The following is a 17491-nucleotide window of genomic DNA, read 5'->3' as shown; positions in this document are numbered from 1 at the left end:
AATACAGCAAGTACAAGAGCTGGGATTTCAATCCGGGTTAGTGTGGCTGTAATTCCCAAAATCATTCTATTGCTTCATATTTATACTAAGTGAAAATGAGAACAAAGAATTCCAAAAATAATAAAGTAGCTGATAAGCATCTCGAAACTCCTAGTAGCATCAACATTTACTTAATCAAATAATAAAATAACTTGTATAATTGGTCACATATCCAAATTTTAGAATTGGATGACATTCTTTAAAAATATTAAGTATCTTTACCTTTATTATCAGAAATTATGTTAAAATAAGCCTGAGTAATACTCTATTTTTCTTTGGATTCACCCTAGATTTATATGACTATCTTCAATTTTAAAAACCACAATTTGGCCTCCATCCCTCTGATACTAAGTTTTCCATCATGATCCAAGAAGGGGAAAATCGAAGCAATTACTAGCTCAGGCTGCCGGCAAAATGGCAAACAAATGTGTCAATTCAAACTTTCCATGCTTACATAAGGTGAAGAGCCTGGGTTCTGGAGCTAGACTCCTGGATTAAAATCCAAGCTCTACCACTTAGCAACTGTGTTACACTGGGCAATCACTTAGCCTCCCATGCCTTGCTTACTCAACTATAAAATGGGTGGGCATGAAGATTAAGAGATGATACTTGTCAAGTGCTTAAAATAGTGGATGATCCTAGTATGTACTCAACAAATATTGGCTAGTAATCATTGCAGTAGTAAGTTGTAAAGATAATTCCAATCAGTGATTCACCATCCAATAAATAGTAGAACAACTGGTAACCATTTCAAAAAAATAAATTCAGGTCCCTACTTCATACCATCCCCCAAAATAAATTTCAGATGGATTAAATAACTAAATGTTAAAAATAAAAGTACAAATCTAAACTTTAAAATGTAAGAGAATTATGTTTATGATCCTAGGAAAAGAGATCTTCTTAAGACCACAAAAGAAGAGTAAAACCCATAAAGGTTTCACATCAAGGAAAGACTAGAAAAACATTTGCTATGTATAAAACAAACTGATGATTAGTATTTAGAATATAAACACACACATATGCATGCATAAGCACGCATATAGTAATCAATACAGCAATTCTGTAATCAAACAAAAACAAAACATATGTCCACCATCAGATGGAGATAAACTATATGAGGTCCATATCATGAACCCATACAATTTCAAAAGGAAAATACAGATCTATATGAACTAAAATAAAAATAACTTAGGTATATGATTTATGTAACAAAGAAAATAAAACATAAAACAATACATATTCTTTACTAGTACATACATACATATAAATGTGTATGTGTCTGCATGCATGTATGTATCTATGTATGTATGAGTGAATGTAAATGCATTAACAAAAATCTGGTGGATACATGCCAAACTGAAAATAGGGATTACTTTTGAGAAGAGCACTAGTTGAGAGTGTTGGTCAAAAGGGACTTTGCTTTATTTATAATGTTTTCAGTTTTACATAATGAATATAATCATACAGTACTCACATAATAAAATTTTTAAAACGTAACTTAATTTCTATAACTAACTTGCCTAAAATGTCCCTAAAATTCCAAGAAACTTTCATCTTAAATGTCAGGATATGAAAGATATTTCATTTTAAATGCCAGGTTATCTTTCAATCCTATGTTTCAAACAACAATATTGGTATACAATGAACAAGTTCAATAAATTCTTAATTTAAAATAGCAGATCATAAATATATTATGGAATATAGTAGGAAATAACTATATTTTTCTGTATGCAGCTATAACTTATTCATTTTCACTGCCATACGGAATTCCAAGTATGAATATACCACAACTTGTTTATCCACTCTATGGCCAACAACATTTCTTTGTTTTCAGTGCTTTACAATCGCAAACACTGCTCCTGTGAACGTTCTTGCCCGCAACCCCCAGCACACACATACAGTCAAGAGTTTCTCCATGATCCCTGGGTAAAAGCAGAATTGTTTGGCCCTATTGTATAGGCCTTTTCAACTTGACTAGATAGTGCCAAATTATTTTTCCAAATTAGTTGTACCAATGTATATTTCAGTTACTCCATATCCTCAGAGGCAGGTAATATCCATTTTTGTGGGTTTTTAAAAAATTTTTTTGCCAATCTACTAAGAGATATTATCTATCTGATTAATTTGCAAATCCTTGGCAATTAATGTGATTGAGTTTCTCTTCACATATTATTAGCCAATAGGGTTTCTACTTCTATGAAATGCTTAAGGTCTTTTATCCATTTTTCTACTGGGTTGTCTTTTTATTACTTGAGTCATAGAGTTTTTAAAAAATATACAGTCTAGATATAAATCTTTTTACAATTATATAAAGTGATACATTGTTTTAACAAATATTTTACCCCAGTTTGTTCTTTAGTTTTCACTCTCCTTAGGGTATCTTGCTGAACAACAGCTAGTTGAAAAAGTACATTAAGATCTTTATTTTCTTAGTGATTTTGAGGCTAATATACGCAGGCATGCAGAGAAGTGGGATAGGGTGCTTGAAATAAAGAACACATGTAGATCTGCCACCGTGAACAGTAGCAAACATAATCAATTAGAAAGAAGGAAAGATCCCAAATGAAGTGAAGAAAGCAATACTGCTGAGATGATCTGAAGGTGAGTAAAAGATATAAAACTACAAGGACGAAAGGGAACAGGAGTCATCAGCAGACAGAAGACATTGATACACATTAAATGTCTGCAGATGGGCATAGCAATAAAAAGCCCTGCATATTTTCTGACAGAAAGCAAGTAATAGCCTGTAGTCCTAGCTACTCAAAGGGCTGAGTTGGGAGGATCACTGGAGCTCAGAAGTTCAAAGGTGCAATGAGGTATGAGTGTGCCACTGCACTCCAGCCTGGGCAGCAGAGCCAGACCCTATCTCTAAAAAGGAAAAAGAAAAAAAAAAAAAAAAGAAAGTAAACATACGATAAAGGTTAAGGGTGAAGAGACACAAAGAGCTATGGGTAGAAAAAGAAAAAAAATTGAACAAGGTTAAGGGAAGAATTAGTTTTAACAATGTGTTCTTATCAGTTTGCACAGTTAGATCAAGGCTGGTAAACTACAATCCACAAATATGGCCCACCCACCTATTTTGTACAGCATGCAGGCTAAGAATAGATTTCACATTTTTAAGTGATTTTTTAAAATCTAGAGAATAACATTTCATGATACATGAAAATTATATGAAATTCAAATTTTAGTGTCCATCAATAATGTTTTATTGAAATGCAGCTGCACTCATTTCTGATAATTATCTCTGCATTCCAAGAATAACATTCCTAAGGTTCTAGTGTAGTCCTCATCCTGTTCAGCAACAAGATCACAATGACCTCTGCAAATAAACTGTGCACAGCTTTTACTCTTTCTTTTTCTGCAGTAACTTGAATCAAATATAAACTAGGTGTTCTTGAAAGTTTGGTAGAACTCTCCTGTAAATGTTTTTGGGCCTGGAGTTTTTTGGAAGAAGGATCTTTAATACTGCAATTGGAAATAAAAATTATTTTCCTGCTCATATTTTCTATTTCCCCTTATGCCAATTTTGACATTTTATATTTAGATATAGCTGTTCATAAAACTATTTTATTTTTATAATTCTCTATATTATTGAGATTTAGTTATTTCTTCTATTATGCTCTGTATTTTACTCTTCCACCTTAACCCTTTTTTCTTAGTTTGCCAGCAGTCTATTCATCTTCTCTCTCCAATATACATAATAAACACAGGAAGAGATGCTCAAACTCATTAATAATCACAGAAATGCAAATTAAACCAACAATGAGAACTTACTTTACACCTTTAGACTGGCTAAAATTAAACATTATATAGAAACCAGTTTCTCCCAATTCTGGTATTAACTAACAATATTAAATGAAAAATCACTCTACTTTCAAAATAAAATACATGAAATAGCAAAATATAATGAATATGTAACTATATTCAGGCAGCATCTTACTGAATATAGATATTTGGCAATCAATAACTGAACTGAATATACAGCTATGAGTGCACTAGCATTCACAACTCATATTAAGAAAATAAATATAACTATTCACATTGGCTAGTTTTCCTAATTTACGTGTTTGCAGGTCAGATAATTAGCCAGAAAAATATTAAATGTTTTATTGCTAATATGGACACAAATGTTTACTTGAAATTGTGTCAGACTTATATTTTTAAAGATTGAAAAATTTAACATGGCAGTTTCTAAAATCACTGGTTTATTTTATTCTTGACTGAATTGAAGATGAGTTATATATACACACATATCAGAGATAAATGGAAGAATTCCATTTCTCATGCTCTCTTTAAAGTTCTGCAATAATGTATGCCAATAAATACTTATATGTGTGTGTGTATATATGTGTATATATATATGTATACACACACACACACACACACACACACACACACACACACCACTTAAACTTCCAAACAAGCTGTTTCTTCTTCCTTCCTCCTCTGTTCATGATTCCACAATTACAACAGTGGCCATGTCAGAAACTACTAGCAGCCCCTTTCATATCTCTTTGTATGCCAACACACTAAATAACTAATTTAGATTTTTGTCCTTTGTATAGTTCTTACATTAACTCCTTCCTTCCCGACCTACGGCCATTACTCAAGTTCAGAACCTGGCCTAAAGTTAGATTACAGTTAATGCCTCTTAATTCCTCTTCCTTCTCCTTTATTCTCTCTCCCTACCCTCTCTTCTTTCTTTACTTTCCTCCCTCTCTTCCTCTCTCTCTCTCTCTCCTTCCATCCATCACACCTGTATGTTTTGAGTATCAATTATGTTCTAGGTACTATTTTATTCTGGGGGATCACGCAGTGATGAAGACAGACCAGGTCCCTGCTCTTTCAGGGGTTTCTCTTGTTTCTTTACATTAATTCTATATTCAACTAGAAAACAGAATTTCCCACTGAACTGCTTTGTCCCTCGCCAACTGCATTCAAAAATATCCATTTGTTTTTCATGGCCTGCAGAATAAAAAGCCCAAACTTCCCAGATAGCTTTTCAAGACCCTCTAGAATCTGGCTCAGTTCTACTTTTCTGCTGAATCTGCTACTACTCCTATTATGCAGACCATGTGCTTTAACTAAACCTGAGTACCTATTTAAAACCCTGTCTATGACAAAGCATATGAGGTACCATATGATAAAGTTAGAGGTTGAATGCAGAAACAACAAAAGCAACTATAAAAACAACACAGGATAACACAGGGGAAAAAAAAGCAATTGAAGGATAAAGAAACCAGACTCCTCCCCATTTCCTACAAGTATTTTATGATTGTTTTATTAGTGCCATAGGACATACCCAGGGACATGGGAGCAGGGGTTTCCTCTCAAGACAAATGATGCCAATCACTCTGGAAAGGGTGAAGAAGGGAATCATTTGTATTATAAAGATAAGGCTGCCTTCCTATCTCTGAGGCAAGAATCAACTAGAAAGGAAGAAGAAACTGTCCAATGAGTCCCAAAACAGACCCAGTGGTAGCAGTGAGTTGCCCCTGACATAAGGGAATAGGCCAGATGCAAAGGGCAACAGACATTTCTCTGCATTGGCAGTCGAAAAATCAGTAGCAGCACTGGCACAACCACACTAAGCAAGCAAACAAATGTGGCACACTCTAGTCTCAACAGAGTGCACAACTAAGCTCTGCTCAACCAGCAGCTGCAGAAATTGTTAGAGTAGGTAGGTAGTCAGGAGTGGGGCAGGAGAGGGCTCTGTCTACCCAGCAGGAATGTCAGGTGACCATCAGGTGATAGGCCAGCAGTTGTCACACTGAAATGATCACAGGCACCAGAGAGAGGCAATCTCCCAATAAATAAAAACACTTGAAATTGGTAACCAGTAGCTTCCAATAAAATCTCAGGAAATGGCCAAGTGGGCTCGAGCATGCTCATTAAGAGACAAAATGATGGAGTACAATCTTCGGGGGCATTCCACTGGAAAAGAGAAGAAAGCCTCAGGTGAGCATGCATACAACTTCTTAAACACACTGTGCATACTCGCCTCCCAAGTGTAAGGAGGGCACCATGCATACTGGCGGCTCACCCTAAAGGAAGAATGAGGAAAAAGGGGTGCAAGACACTGGAAGTGGGCCAGCAAGTCCTAGGACCAAGGTTAAATGGGGCAGTTGACCTCAAAAGTGCCCACTTGGGTCTCTTCCAAGTGTACTTTCTTTCCTTAAAGCTTTTAATTCCACTCCTGCTCTGCAACTTGCCTTGGTCTCTTTTTCTGTCTTATACCCCTCAGTTGAATTCTTTCTTCTGAGGAGGCAAGAACTGAGGCTGCTGCAGACCTGCATGGATTTGCTGCTGGTAACTTGGATACCTTCTGCTGATAATATAACCGTAACTAATTCTTTGAAGTCAAGGCTGGAGTTGGGGCCTAAGTACAGTGTTAGGCAGAGAAGGCCAGAGGGAATGAACCTGAAAACCTGTCTGAAAATGCTCATGAGGCAGCACAGCAGGAAACCTGCAAAGCACTAGAGGACACACTAGTACAGCTCATTTCTAGTAGGACATGATAATGCACTTATAAGAAGAAGTGCAATTTAATTTTGTGGTCACAGGCAGATGACATTAAGGACCTCAGGGCTATACTCTTGCTTTTTTTAATGATAATTATCACTGTCATATTTTTATGCCTTTCCTTTTTCCTAGAGAGTGAGCAACTTTAAAGCAGCAACTAAAATCACTGTGAATTTTCCCATTGAATTGGCCTCTTGCCAATTTTTACAAATTTTTCTATTTCCCACAAAACCTTGTAAAAGGACTCTTCACACAGCAGAATTACAACTATCTGTTCAATGAATAAATCAGGTCATTTTTACCTTCTATGTATGTGTTAAGTGTTGAAAAATATTCTACATAAAAGATCTCACTAATGTTACATATATAATAAGAATACAGCTACCAAAATGGCAAGTGCATACAAACTTACATCCTTAAACAAAACAAAATCAACTTACTGGTTATCATCGCTCCAGTTACGGAAGCCAGAAATCCAATGCTGACTGCAATGACGGAGATGACTCTTCCCTGCCTATGCCTCTGCAGCATCACAAACATCAACACTCCTGCAGCACCATGGACGAACAGAGAAGAGAAGAGAGCCCAGAGGAAGATCCAGTACCACATCTCTGAAAGGAAAAGCAAAGTGTTAACCACCTGTTGACACACAACTTAGAAAATTAAGTTTAGCAAATAGTGAGCATCTATGGTTTGGGAGGTTAAATGACAAAATACATAGAAAAATGCCTCACACAGTGTCTGACACAATGAGCACTGAATATATTATAAGGTTTACCATCATCACTGATGCCTGATAGGGAAATAATTCCTCCCATGGCTTCAAAAGGTTAACACTATACTCAATTTCTTCTAAATGTCTCTATTACATAGCTATCATCCATCAATTTTATATTAAACCCCTGATACATTTGTAAACTTCTTAGAATAAATTATAAAAGTTAGTTACTGTCTGAGATAGAATCTTTTATTTTCTGCCCTAAATAGCAGTGTTAAGACTTTTTTAAAACTACCTCCTAATTCAGATCATTCCAGAAACCAGTGAATGATTTTTACCTTTTACTTTTTAAAATTTCTCCTTGTGGCCCTGAACTTGGTATACTAAAAAATCAGTCAGATTTTTAAAAACTGTCTAAGGTCCCAACACGATCGGCAAATACATGAAACCTACTGGATTAGTTCAGGTGAAGAGAACTGCAGGATCCTAAGGACTAGAGCAAAAGCAGATGCCCAGGTCCCTGGGAAGAACACCTAGTAAAAAGACAGGAGTGGGCTACCACAGCCTTTTCCTAAACTGTCTATGCTAAAGTGAACACACAGAGGCTCACAGTTTTCCTTCTCCACCCAAACCCCACCTCATCCAAGCTTCTAGCAATTGGGCAACAATGAAGGGAGGAAGCGAGAGAGAGACTTTGCTAGTGCTGAAAAATATACAAAACAAACATTTTTAAAATGTAATACACAAAACAACAGAAACTTGGAAGCATCTCATGTCTATAATCACCATAATTCTCTGGAAGGGAATATCCCTTCTTCCAGAACATATCTCAGAAATTCCTTTTGTAACTTTCCCCCTCAAGACTGACAATAATCCTCACTTTAAACTAATTTTGACTGGATTGTTGCAGTGTGTTACTTTTTGGAGGGGTAAAAGGCAGGAGAGTTATGATCTGTTCCAGCCTCCAAACAATACTAGAAATAGCTCTGCTTCCAATCTGTAATTCTCATCAGCTCTGGTTACCAAGTCACTAAAAAATTATCTTCTGTGCTTTTGTTTTTAATCCTCAACAATTTATGAGACATGAATTTCTCTAGATGACTAAAAAATATTAACTGAGTAAAAACAAGTCAAAAAACGGTACATACTATATAATCCTATTTGTTTAAAAACAGTACCTGTTCATATCTGTACAGAATACATATAAACAAATGGAAGAAGACCTAACAATGGCTATCTTTTAGAGATAAAAGATAAATGATCCTATTTTATACATTCTTTACTGTTTTAAACAACCAGTCTGAAATATCTTATGCAAATTTTTACTGCAAATATACTATTTTTAGAAATTCATTTTTCTTTTCTTTCTTTTTTTTTTTTTAAAGAGATAGCAGTCTTGCTATGTTGCCCAGGCTGGACTCAAACTCCTGGGCTCAAATGATTCTCCTGCTTCAGTCCCCTGAGTAGCTAGTACTATAGGCATGTACAACTATGCCTGGCTCTCATTCTATTCTTTGTCAAAGGAGAAGATGCTTTACTAGATCAATGGTTCTCAACTTGAGCTGCTCATGAGAGTTGCTACATACCGGGTATGCAGTAGAGACAGAAATCACTAGGATAAAGTTATATAAGAGCTATTTATTTAAAAATCCAACAAAACCTATTTCATTAGACTAATCATTTTTTTAATCCTCAAAAACATAGGGAATCCAATCTCTCTACTAAAGTCATTAGCAAGTCAACCCTGAAAACTTACTGTATACTCAACATTCTAGAAATCAAGCTGAAAATACCATTTTCTACTTTATAGAAATGATCCATATTATATATTTAAATAATCTGTGTCCAAATTATTTAGTTCAAGCTTTTTGTTATACCAGCAAATCTAAGGTGTAGAACTTGCTCCTATTTTCTAACAGCAGTGACTTCTGAATTTGGGGGCATGTCCCACATAGGGGACTTATTAGACATCAGAGAGATGATACACTTATAATTTGAAAAAGTACAATATAGATTGGGGCTAGCAAAATATAGCCCATGAGCCACATCTAGCCTGTCTCTGTAGAATCTGTGAGAATGGTTTTTAGATTTTGAAATGATTTTTTAAAATAAAAAAATACAAAATATTAAAACATTAGCCAAGCATAGTGCTGTATTCCTGTGATCCCTCACTACTTAGGAGGCTGAGATGGGAGAATCACTTGAGCCTGGGAGGTCAAGGCTGCAGCAGTGAGCCATGATCATACTACCCAGCCTGGGTGATAGAGTGAAACCCTGTCTCAAAAAAAGAAAAGAAAAAGAAAAAAATATATAAAGAACAATAATTCATGACATATAAAAATCATAGGAAACACAAATTTCGGTGTTCACAGTTTTATTAGAACAGACACACTCATTCATAATAGTCTATGATAACTTTCAAGCTACGGCGGCATTGCTGAGTAGTTGTGACAGAGAATATATGGCCCATGAAGCCAAAAATATTAACATTTACTACATTTTCTATTTAAGTAAAATAAAATACTATTGCTAAAAGTAGAATATTTACTGTATTTACAAAAAATTTGCTGACTCCTGAGCTAAGCCTGGCTGTCCCATCCCCCATTGAAAATTACAGTCAAGGTACTTTCATATATTATCAAGAGTTGGCACTTTGAGTGTTCAATTAATGATATTTCAATGACATTATGTTCTAATTCCTCAGCTACTGCAGAATACAGTATGCAGCTGACGCTATGGGGTACATAGTCCTGCGCAAGGGGGTGGATTGTCAAGAAAGGTCCCAAAAAGAGTCATCACCACACATGAATTTTTAAAAAATTAACAAGATTTAAACAAATTAGAGAATCACGTTGGAGGTGCGACAAGAGTGGGGAGTGGGAGGTGGGACTTGGTTGTATGGAGTCACCTGGAAGAGCCTAAAATAAATGATGATGCCTTGATACCACCCCCAGACATTCTGATTTAATTGGTTTAGGATATAGCTTGGGCACTGGAATTTTTTAAAGTTTCCCAAATTTAAACGTTTCTTATGCTCCTGTACACCCAAGAATAAGAAACCACTACTCTAAAACACAATGTTCAAATCATGAAATTGTATATAATAGAGAATGTGAAGTTACAAGAACTCTGAGTTTGACTAAAACCAAAAATATATGGAAAGATAAGGTTGTAAGTTACAGTGGTGTGCTGGAACCAGAGTAATTTTTGGTGAAGAGAGGGGAGGCTTATAGACCCTACAGAATGAAGAATTTTTGTGAAAATTGAAGATTATGGGGATCCAATAAAAACTTTAAATAAAGAAGTTACAGAATCGTATCTCCTATTAAAAAGATTACTCTGGTAGATATGGGAAAGTGGGACTGGACAGAGGTAAGAGACTATAAGAATATTTCAAAAGTACAAAGAGATTAGCCAGGTGCGGTGGCATAAGCCCATACATAGTCCAAGCTTCTCAGGAGGCTGAGGCAGGAGGGTTGCTTGAGCCCAGCAGTTTGAGGCTGTAGTGAGCTATGATTGCGCCACTGCACTTCAGCTGGGCAACGGAGTGAGACCATATCACTACTGAAAATAAATAAATAATGATAATAAATAAATAAATAAAAATCTTAAAAAGATAAATTAAGGCCTGGATTTATGTACTTTCAATTCATGGGACTGAAAATAATCTGAGAAATATTTAGGAGAGCTTGCTGATGGCCTCGATGATAGAGGTGAGGCAGATATGGTGTCTGGCTTCCCAGATTTCTGGTGTGAACATCTGGATAAATGATAATGCCATTAGGCTTGGGAGTATAAAAAGTACATTTAGTCCATCTACCATACCCTTCAAACACTGGTGAGAAGCAAGCAGTAAAGAAACTAAAAGTAGGAAAATATCAAGTATAAAAATGTAAAGATTACCTGCACAATTACATTATGGATCATGTTCTAAAAATCTCTAAATTTCTTCTTCATTTTATTATTATTTTTTTAAGTTCTGGGGTACACGTGCAGGATGTGCATGTTTGTTACATAGGTAAACACGTGCCAAGGTGGTTTGTTACACCTAACAACCCATCACCTAGGTATTAAGCCCAGCATGCATTAATTTCAGGTTTGTTAATGTCTTCAATTTTTTCCTAAATGCATGATTTTGCTGAATTTAAAATCTATGATTACTAAAACAGTTCAGTTGTTCTATTTAAATTTCAATATAAAAAGTTGCAAAAAATGTCACTCCCATCCAATGAGAAAAAGTTAAGTTATAAAACTCTAACTTTTCCTTAGCCCATTAGTGAGGTGAGGATGCAAAGCAAGAAGTGGGGGACATGTGTTACCTGGTAAAGCACAGGAGCAGGCGGTGGGCAACATACAAGTGGGTAAGAAGAAATCAGCTAAAATGTTTACAGATTGTTAAAGACCAAGCATGGGTTAACATGTCAGCTTTGAGTAAGTGACACAAGCGACAGACACAAATGCACACTCGCTTACAAATGCTTTTCCACAGGTCTCTACTTGGTGCTCCATGGGAAGACTGGGTCATAGGCCAGAGACTGGAGAAAGCCACCACTGGTGGGTGTAGGCCTGCGGGTGGTGACACTGGCTGCTGGGGAAACACGGAAATCTTACTTCTTGCGACCCTTCTCTTACTCAAAGCAAAAGCCATTAGGGGAGGGCAGCAAATCCTGTCACCCTCAAGGGACAGGCAAAGCTCTAGCAGAACTCCATTTAAGGGAAGGGAAGAAGAATAGGATCTCTATTCCTGGGGGAGAAGCAGAAAACCATCCAGGACCCAGGACCCTATTCCAAGCAGAGGTCTGTTACTGCTGATGAAAGGATGGGAGACTCCTGCCTAAGAACAATCACACATATAAGGAGAGTTTGACCACTATGGTTCAGAAAGGCAGAAATGCTGACAAAGCCCCACCTCCTGAGATCCCCATACACAGAGTGTGCCTAACACGAAAACAGGACAGCTTCCATCAGGAACCTAGCAGCAAGTAACAAGCATCAGCATTCCACCACTTGGGGGAGGCAGATGCATGGAGAGACCACTTCTGAGGCACAGTCATGCAGAAATAGCTAAAAGCTACAATTGGAGGATGCCACTGAGAATAACCCTGTAGCACCTAGCTCCCAACCTAAGCACAAGGCAACAACAGCAACGTCTAGAGAATGTGAAGCATGTGGTGTACTGAAGGTAAGCACAACAACAAAATTCAAATTCACCTCAACTTCTGAGTAGATTAAATCAACTCTCACACTAATGGTCTAACAGAAGCAGCAGCCCATTTCCAGACATAAACACTATGTACTTCAGTCCCTATTGAGACTTTTTCAATTAAAAAATTTTAAGAAGCACACAAAAACAGGAAAAACCCACTGCTGAGAGATAAAGCAATCTACGGAACCAGAGTCAGAGATGACCTAGATTGTGGAATAACCAGACAGGAACTTTGCAATAATTATCGTTAATATGTTCAAGGCTCTAGTGGAAGAAATGGGTAACACACATGAACAGATGGGGAATTTCAGTAGAGATGGAAATTCTAAGAGTCAAATGAAAATGCTAGAAGTTTAGAAAAAAAAATATCAAAATGAAGAATTCCTCTAATGAGCTCACCAATACACTTGACACAGTTGAACAAATAATCAGTGAACTTAACAATAAATCAAGAGAAATTATTCAAATTGAAAGAGTTAAGAGAAAAAAACAGAAAAAAAAGAAGCAGCAGAGGGATCAGCAGACAACAATTCAAGAGCTATGGAACCATTTCAAATGATTTAACATATATGTAATTGGAATCTAGAAGAAAGAGACAATGGAAAAGAAAAGATATTTGAAGAGAAAGTGCCTGAAAATTTCCAAAAATAATAAAAGCAATCAAACCACAAATCCAAGACTCTCACAGAATCCTAAGCAAGCTAAATACCTCCCACATCCAAGAACCAAAAAACAACAAAACAAAAATAAACCACAAACACATACCTACACACATCATAGTGAAATGAGTGAAAACCAAAAATGAAGGGAAAATACTGAGGGTAGTCAGAGGTTAAAAGATGTATTACAAATACTGGAACAAATATAAAAAGAAAAGGAAACTTCTCATCAGAAACTTCCAACTCAGAAGACAAGAGAGTGACATCTTTAAAATACTGAAAGGGGGGAAAAAACTATAAAGCCAGAAATCTATATCCAACAGAAATGTCTTTCAAAACTAAAGGTGAAATTATGACTTATTTGTAAGAAAGAGAAAAGCTCGGAGAATCAACTGCCAGCAGATCTATGCTACAAAATATACTGAAGGAAGCTCTTTAGACAGGATTATGATACCAGATGGAAACTTTATACCAAGAAACAATTAACAAAGAAGACTAAAGTGAAGGTAAACATAAAATATTTTTTTTCTTATTTTTTAAAATTTTTATTTATTTATTCATTTTTTTGAGATGGACTCTTGCTCTTGTTGCCCAGGCTGGAGTGCAATGGCATGATCTTGGCTCACTGCAACCTCCACCTTCTGGGTTCAAGTGATTCTCCTACCTCAGCCTCCCAAGTAGCTGGGATTACAGGCATGTGGCCACCACACTAGGCTAATTTTTTGTATTTTTAGTAGAGACAGGGTTTCTTCCATGTTGGTCAGGCTGGTCTCAAACTCCTGACCTCAGATGATCCACCCACCTTGGCCTCCCAAAGGGCTGGGATTACAGGTGTGAGATACTGCACCCAGCCTTTTTTCTTATTTTTAATTACTCTAACATTTCAACCAGATTTAAAAATAAATTGTATTTATCAACTGGCAACCACATTTAATTTACAAGTTAAAGCTACTGTAGATATTTAGTAGTTTTTTTACTTTTGCCTTTTAAAAGAGAGCAGAAACACAAGCTTTTCAACTAATTGTGATACCTTCAAGAGCTGCTTTAACATAGCGCCTGTCTTAAAATTCATGGCAATACTGTTTATTACCCACTTAAACTAAATTACCCTTTTGCTTGCTAATTATATGATTTCAAACTGTAAATAACAATACCCATAATTAAACAGTAAAAGAAAATTCTTAGAAAAACAGGTTTTTAATTAAAACTAATCAAACTATCATTTGCTTTAAAGAAATCAGGTTAAGTCCATTTAAAATAGTTCGAAAATTGCCCTATATTTAAGCCACTGCACTATCTTCCTAAAAGATGCCATTCAATTTGTTCTTCCCCATAACTGATTAACCTAGTAATTAATCAATTATAATTCCATTGATTTTTACTGAGATAAAAAGTGTAAGGATTAAACATCAAAATCTGAATCTAGTATGAAATTACAACAGTAATTATACAATGGATTTAATTATTATCATGTGCACTTGAGCATCTTAAATTATAGGTATCATATAAAAAAATTTTTTTATTCATATTGTTTTGAATCACTGGCCTAAGAAAACCTCAATGAAGAAGAGTAAAATGTTTTACAATCTCATGATATAATATTTCCATTGCATATTTATACTAAATACTGAAAAATAAACTTTTTACATCAATGAGCATAACTTGTAATGAAACTCTCAATATAACACATTCCTAAAACTAAATATAAACAGCTGACCAAGTGAATGACAGATAAGGAAATAAAACAATCAGGAAAACTGCAAATAATGCAAAGCAAGATTACAGTAATTACACCTTAAATATTATTCTGACTAACTGTAAGGAAGTAATTATGCTGCACTGGGATTAAAAGAAAGAGAGATAATTTCATAACTGGAACAAATCTTTAATTATTGAATAGAGTTTCCTAAACCAAGTTTCAAGAAGGCCTAAGTCTAAGAGGTCAGAGGTGTTCAGAGTGCAAAGATTTTCTTGGTTCTAAATCTTACTCTACAAATAAGTATACAAAAGGTCTGAAGAAGTCCCACTTAAAAAAGAAAGTTGCTTAACTTGAAAGACTAAAGAAACAAATGCATACTGTTTTTTCTTAACTCCTAGTAAAATCTCTAAACTTTTTCTTAACTCATAAAATTTCTAGATCAGTTCTCCCTTAATCAATATGACAACTGTTTACATTAGATAGTATTAGTGAAGAAACAGGCCTGGAAAACATGTGACTTGTCTAAAGTTCAAAAAAAGCTAGCTAGTATTAGTTGAGGCTAAAAAGCTTGACTCATACATTCAAGGATCCTAATACTTCTCTAAAATCTTTATTTTAGAAAAAAATTTAGCAGAACCCCAATTATCCAAAGGAAGGGGGATGGAAATTCCAATAGCTGCTCACTTAACATATTTACATAAACATTTTTAATGTTCAGTTTTCCAATACAGATTTAATATAACAAAAATGTTTAGAATTTTTAAGATACAGTAGACCCTTGAACAATGCAGGTTTGAACTGCATGAGTCCACATACATGTGGATTTTTTTTTTCAATTAAACATGGAGCAAAAATATTCTCAGGATACAAAACCCACCTACAGGGAGGGTCAGCTTTTCATATATATGGGTTCTGCAGGCCACTGCAGTATTTTGGTATATGCAGTGGTCCTAGAATCAATCCCTGACATATATTTTAAGACCAAAATACACTGACCCTTTATCAACTAAGACTGAGCCTAAGATTAAGGAAGCAAACTTACCTACAGGTCAAGGGTTCAGGGCCCAGGTGGCAAGGCAAATTTCTAAAGTCCTATGGCTCTAAACTCCCTGACAATAGGAGCTATTAGACCCCCTCTAGCTGATTTACAACCCAGACCACAACTCTGATTAGACACAGGATCAGCCTTATAAAAATTATTTTCTGATAAGCAATCGTAGACCTTAAGTCAGTATCTACCAGTTCACAGAGATTGCGCACAAACTGCCTTCGCATCCTACAGTTCACCTTTTGACAGAAATTCTACCTCATTTTAATGCTAAGACCTCGCCCCAAAGTAAACACAGAATGTATGTTACACATTTACCCACTAAGCATGCACTCAGCTCCTCTCATAAATATGTATAGCTTTCCCCCAAACCTGCTAAATACGTATGACTCTATTGTATAACACAGACTCTGAGAGGCAATAAAACCCAACCTCCCCTTCCCTTCTTCGAAGAGACAGCACCTTCTGCACATGCACATGGCAGAGAAACTGTACATGCAATTTCCTGGTTTGCAAATTGATATTGCTGATAAAGCTATCCTTTCTACTATTTAGCCATCCTAGTGGTCTTTTGGATGACGACACTGAGGGATAACTATTATATTTTAATAAGGATAATTTTCTATGGCTAAAAACTCATACAAATGAAGAAAACATTCTCAAGAGATAAATTTAATATAATTTGTTAGAAGACAGTCACTTAAAAAAAAAAAACTGGTTTATCATATGCTCTTGGAAATGAGTCATTTATACTGAAATTTTAACAAGTCTAAATCTCCCATATTAACTATTATACACCATAAGATAGCTACAAATTGATCACACAAAAAACTAATTTTTATAAAATCAGGTGTTCCCAACCCCTAAGGTGTCAATAACAAAATCTCCTGAAGAGCTGGTTTACAATGCAGCATCCTAGGCCCTGTTCTCAGGTCCTAATTCCATAGATACTGACTGGAGCCGTGGATCTATATGAACTGTTCCAGGTGATTCTGATACGTAGGCCTGGAAACCATGACAGATTCAAGTAATTCATGTCAGGGAGTGACAGAGGGAAAAAACTGTATAATGAAAATCCAGTTTCACATTACTGATAAAACCTTCTTCGCTTTCCAAGGCACCCAAGAGCAGCAATGTAATCATGTCCTGGCAGTACCATCCCAAAGGCAGTTCACCTCTCCTGCCTCTCTACCCTCCCATGAACAGGTTCCTCCTCCATTCTCTACCTCTTCTTTTGTTGTCTTCAAAATCCATTGCCTGGTTCTTCCTGAACTTAGCAAACCACAAAAGAACTACTTAATCGGTTAGCTTTTCCAGATCACTGAGCTCCTTTTGGGTAATGACTATATTTTCACTTTTGTTCATCAGTGTTTACCACAGAGACTGGCACATAACTCATAATCAAGAAATATCAAGATTAATCCTTGAAAATGCTAGACTGTGCTATTTAACATGATTCTACACATCAGGACAGCTTTTTGCTTCTTCTAATCACCTTGTGTTTATAGAAACTTCATCCCTTCATCTGCTATGACGCCCCTAGTCTTCCCTTAGCCTCATTCCTTTCTCCCCATACCCACCTTTAAGACTGTCTTAGCCA

The 17491-nt window shown here is 35.9% G+C and overlaps 1 protein-coding gene across 1 annotated transcript in view; it reads right to left on the bottom strand.

Moving 5' to 3' along the window:
• Positions 1-17491, bottom strand: part of TMEM170B (transmembrane protein 170B) — a 33785-nt gene that overhangs the window by 4433 nt on the left and 11861 nt on the right. Inside the window, exon 2 of the mRNA XM_012440347.3 lies at positions 7002-7172. Coding sequence (XP_012295770.1) covers positions 7002-7172 — 171 coding nt within the window. The remainder of the gene's footprint in view (positions 1-7001; positions 7173-17491) is intronic.

This window comes from Aotus nancymaae, unplaced genomic scaffold, assembly GCF_030222135.1.
Source record: "Aotus nancymaae isolate 86718 unplaced genomic scaffold, 86718_ANA_hifiasm-v0.15.2.pri h1tg000051l, whole genome shotgun sequence".
NCBI lineage: Eukaryota > Metazoa > Chordata > Mammalia > Primates > Aotidae > Aotus > Aotus nancymaae.
Note: the sequence above shows the minus strand (reverse complement) of the source record. Positions and strands in the feature narration are given on the sequence as shown.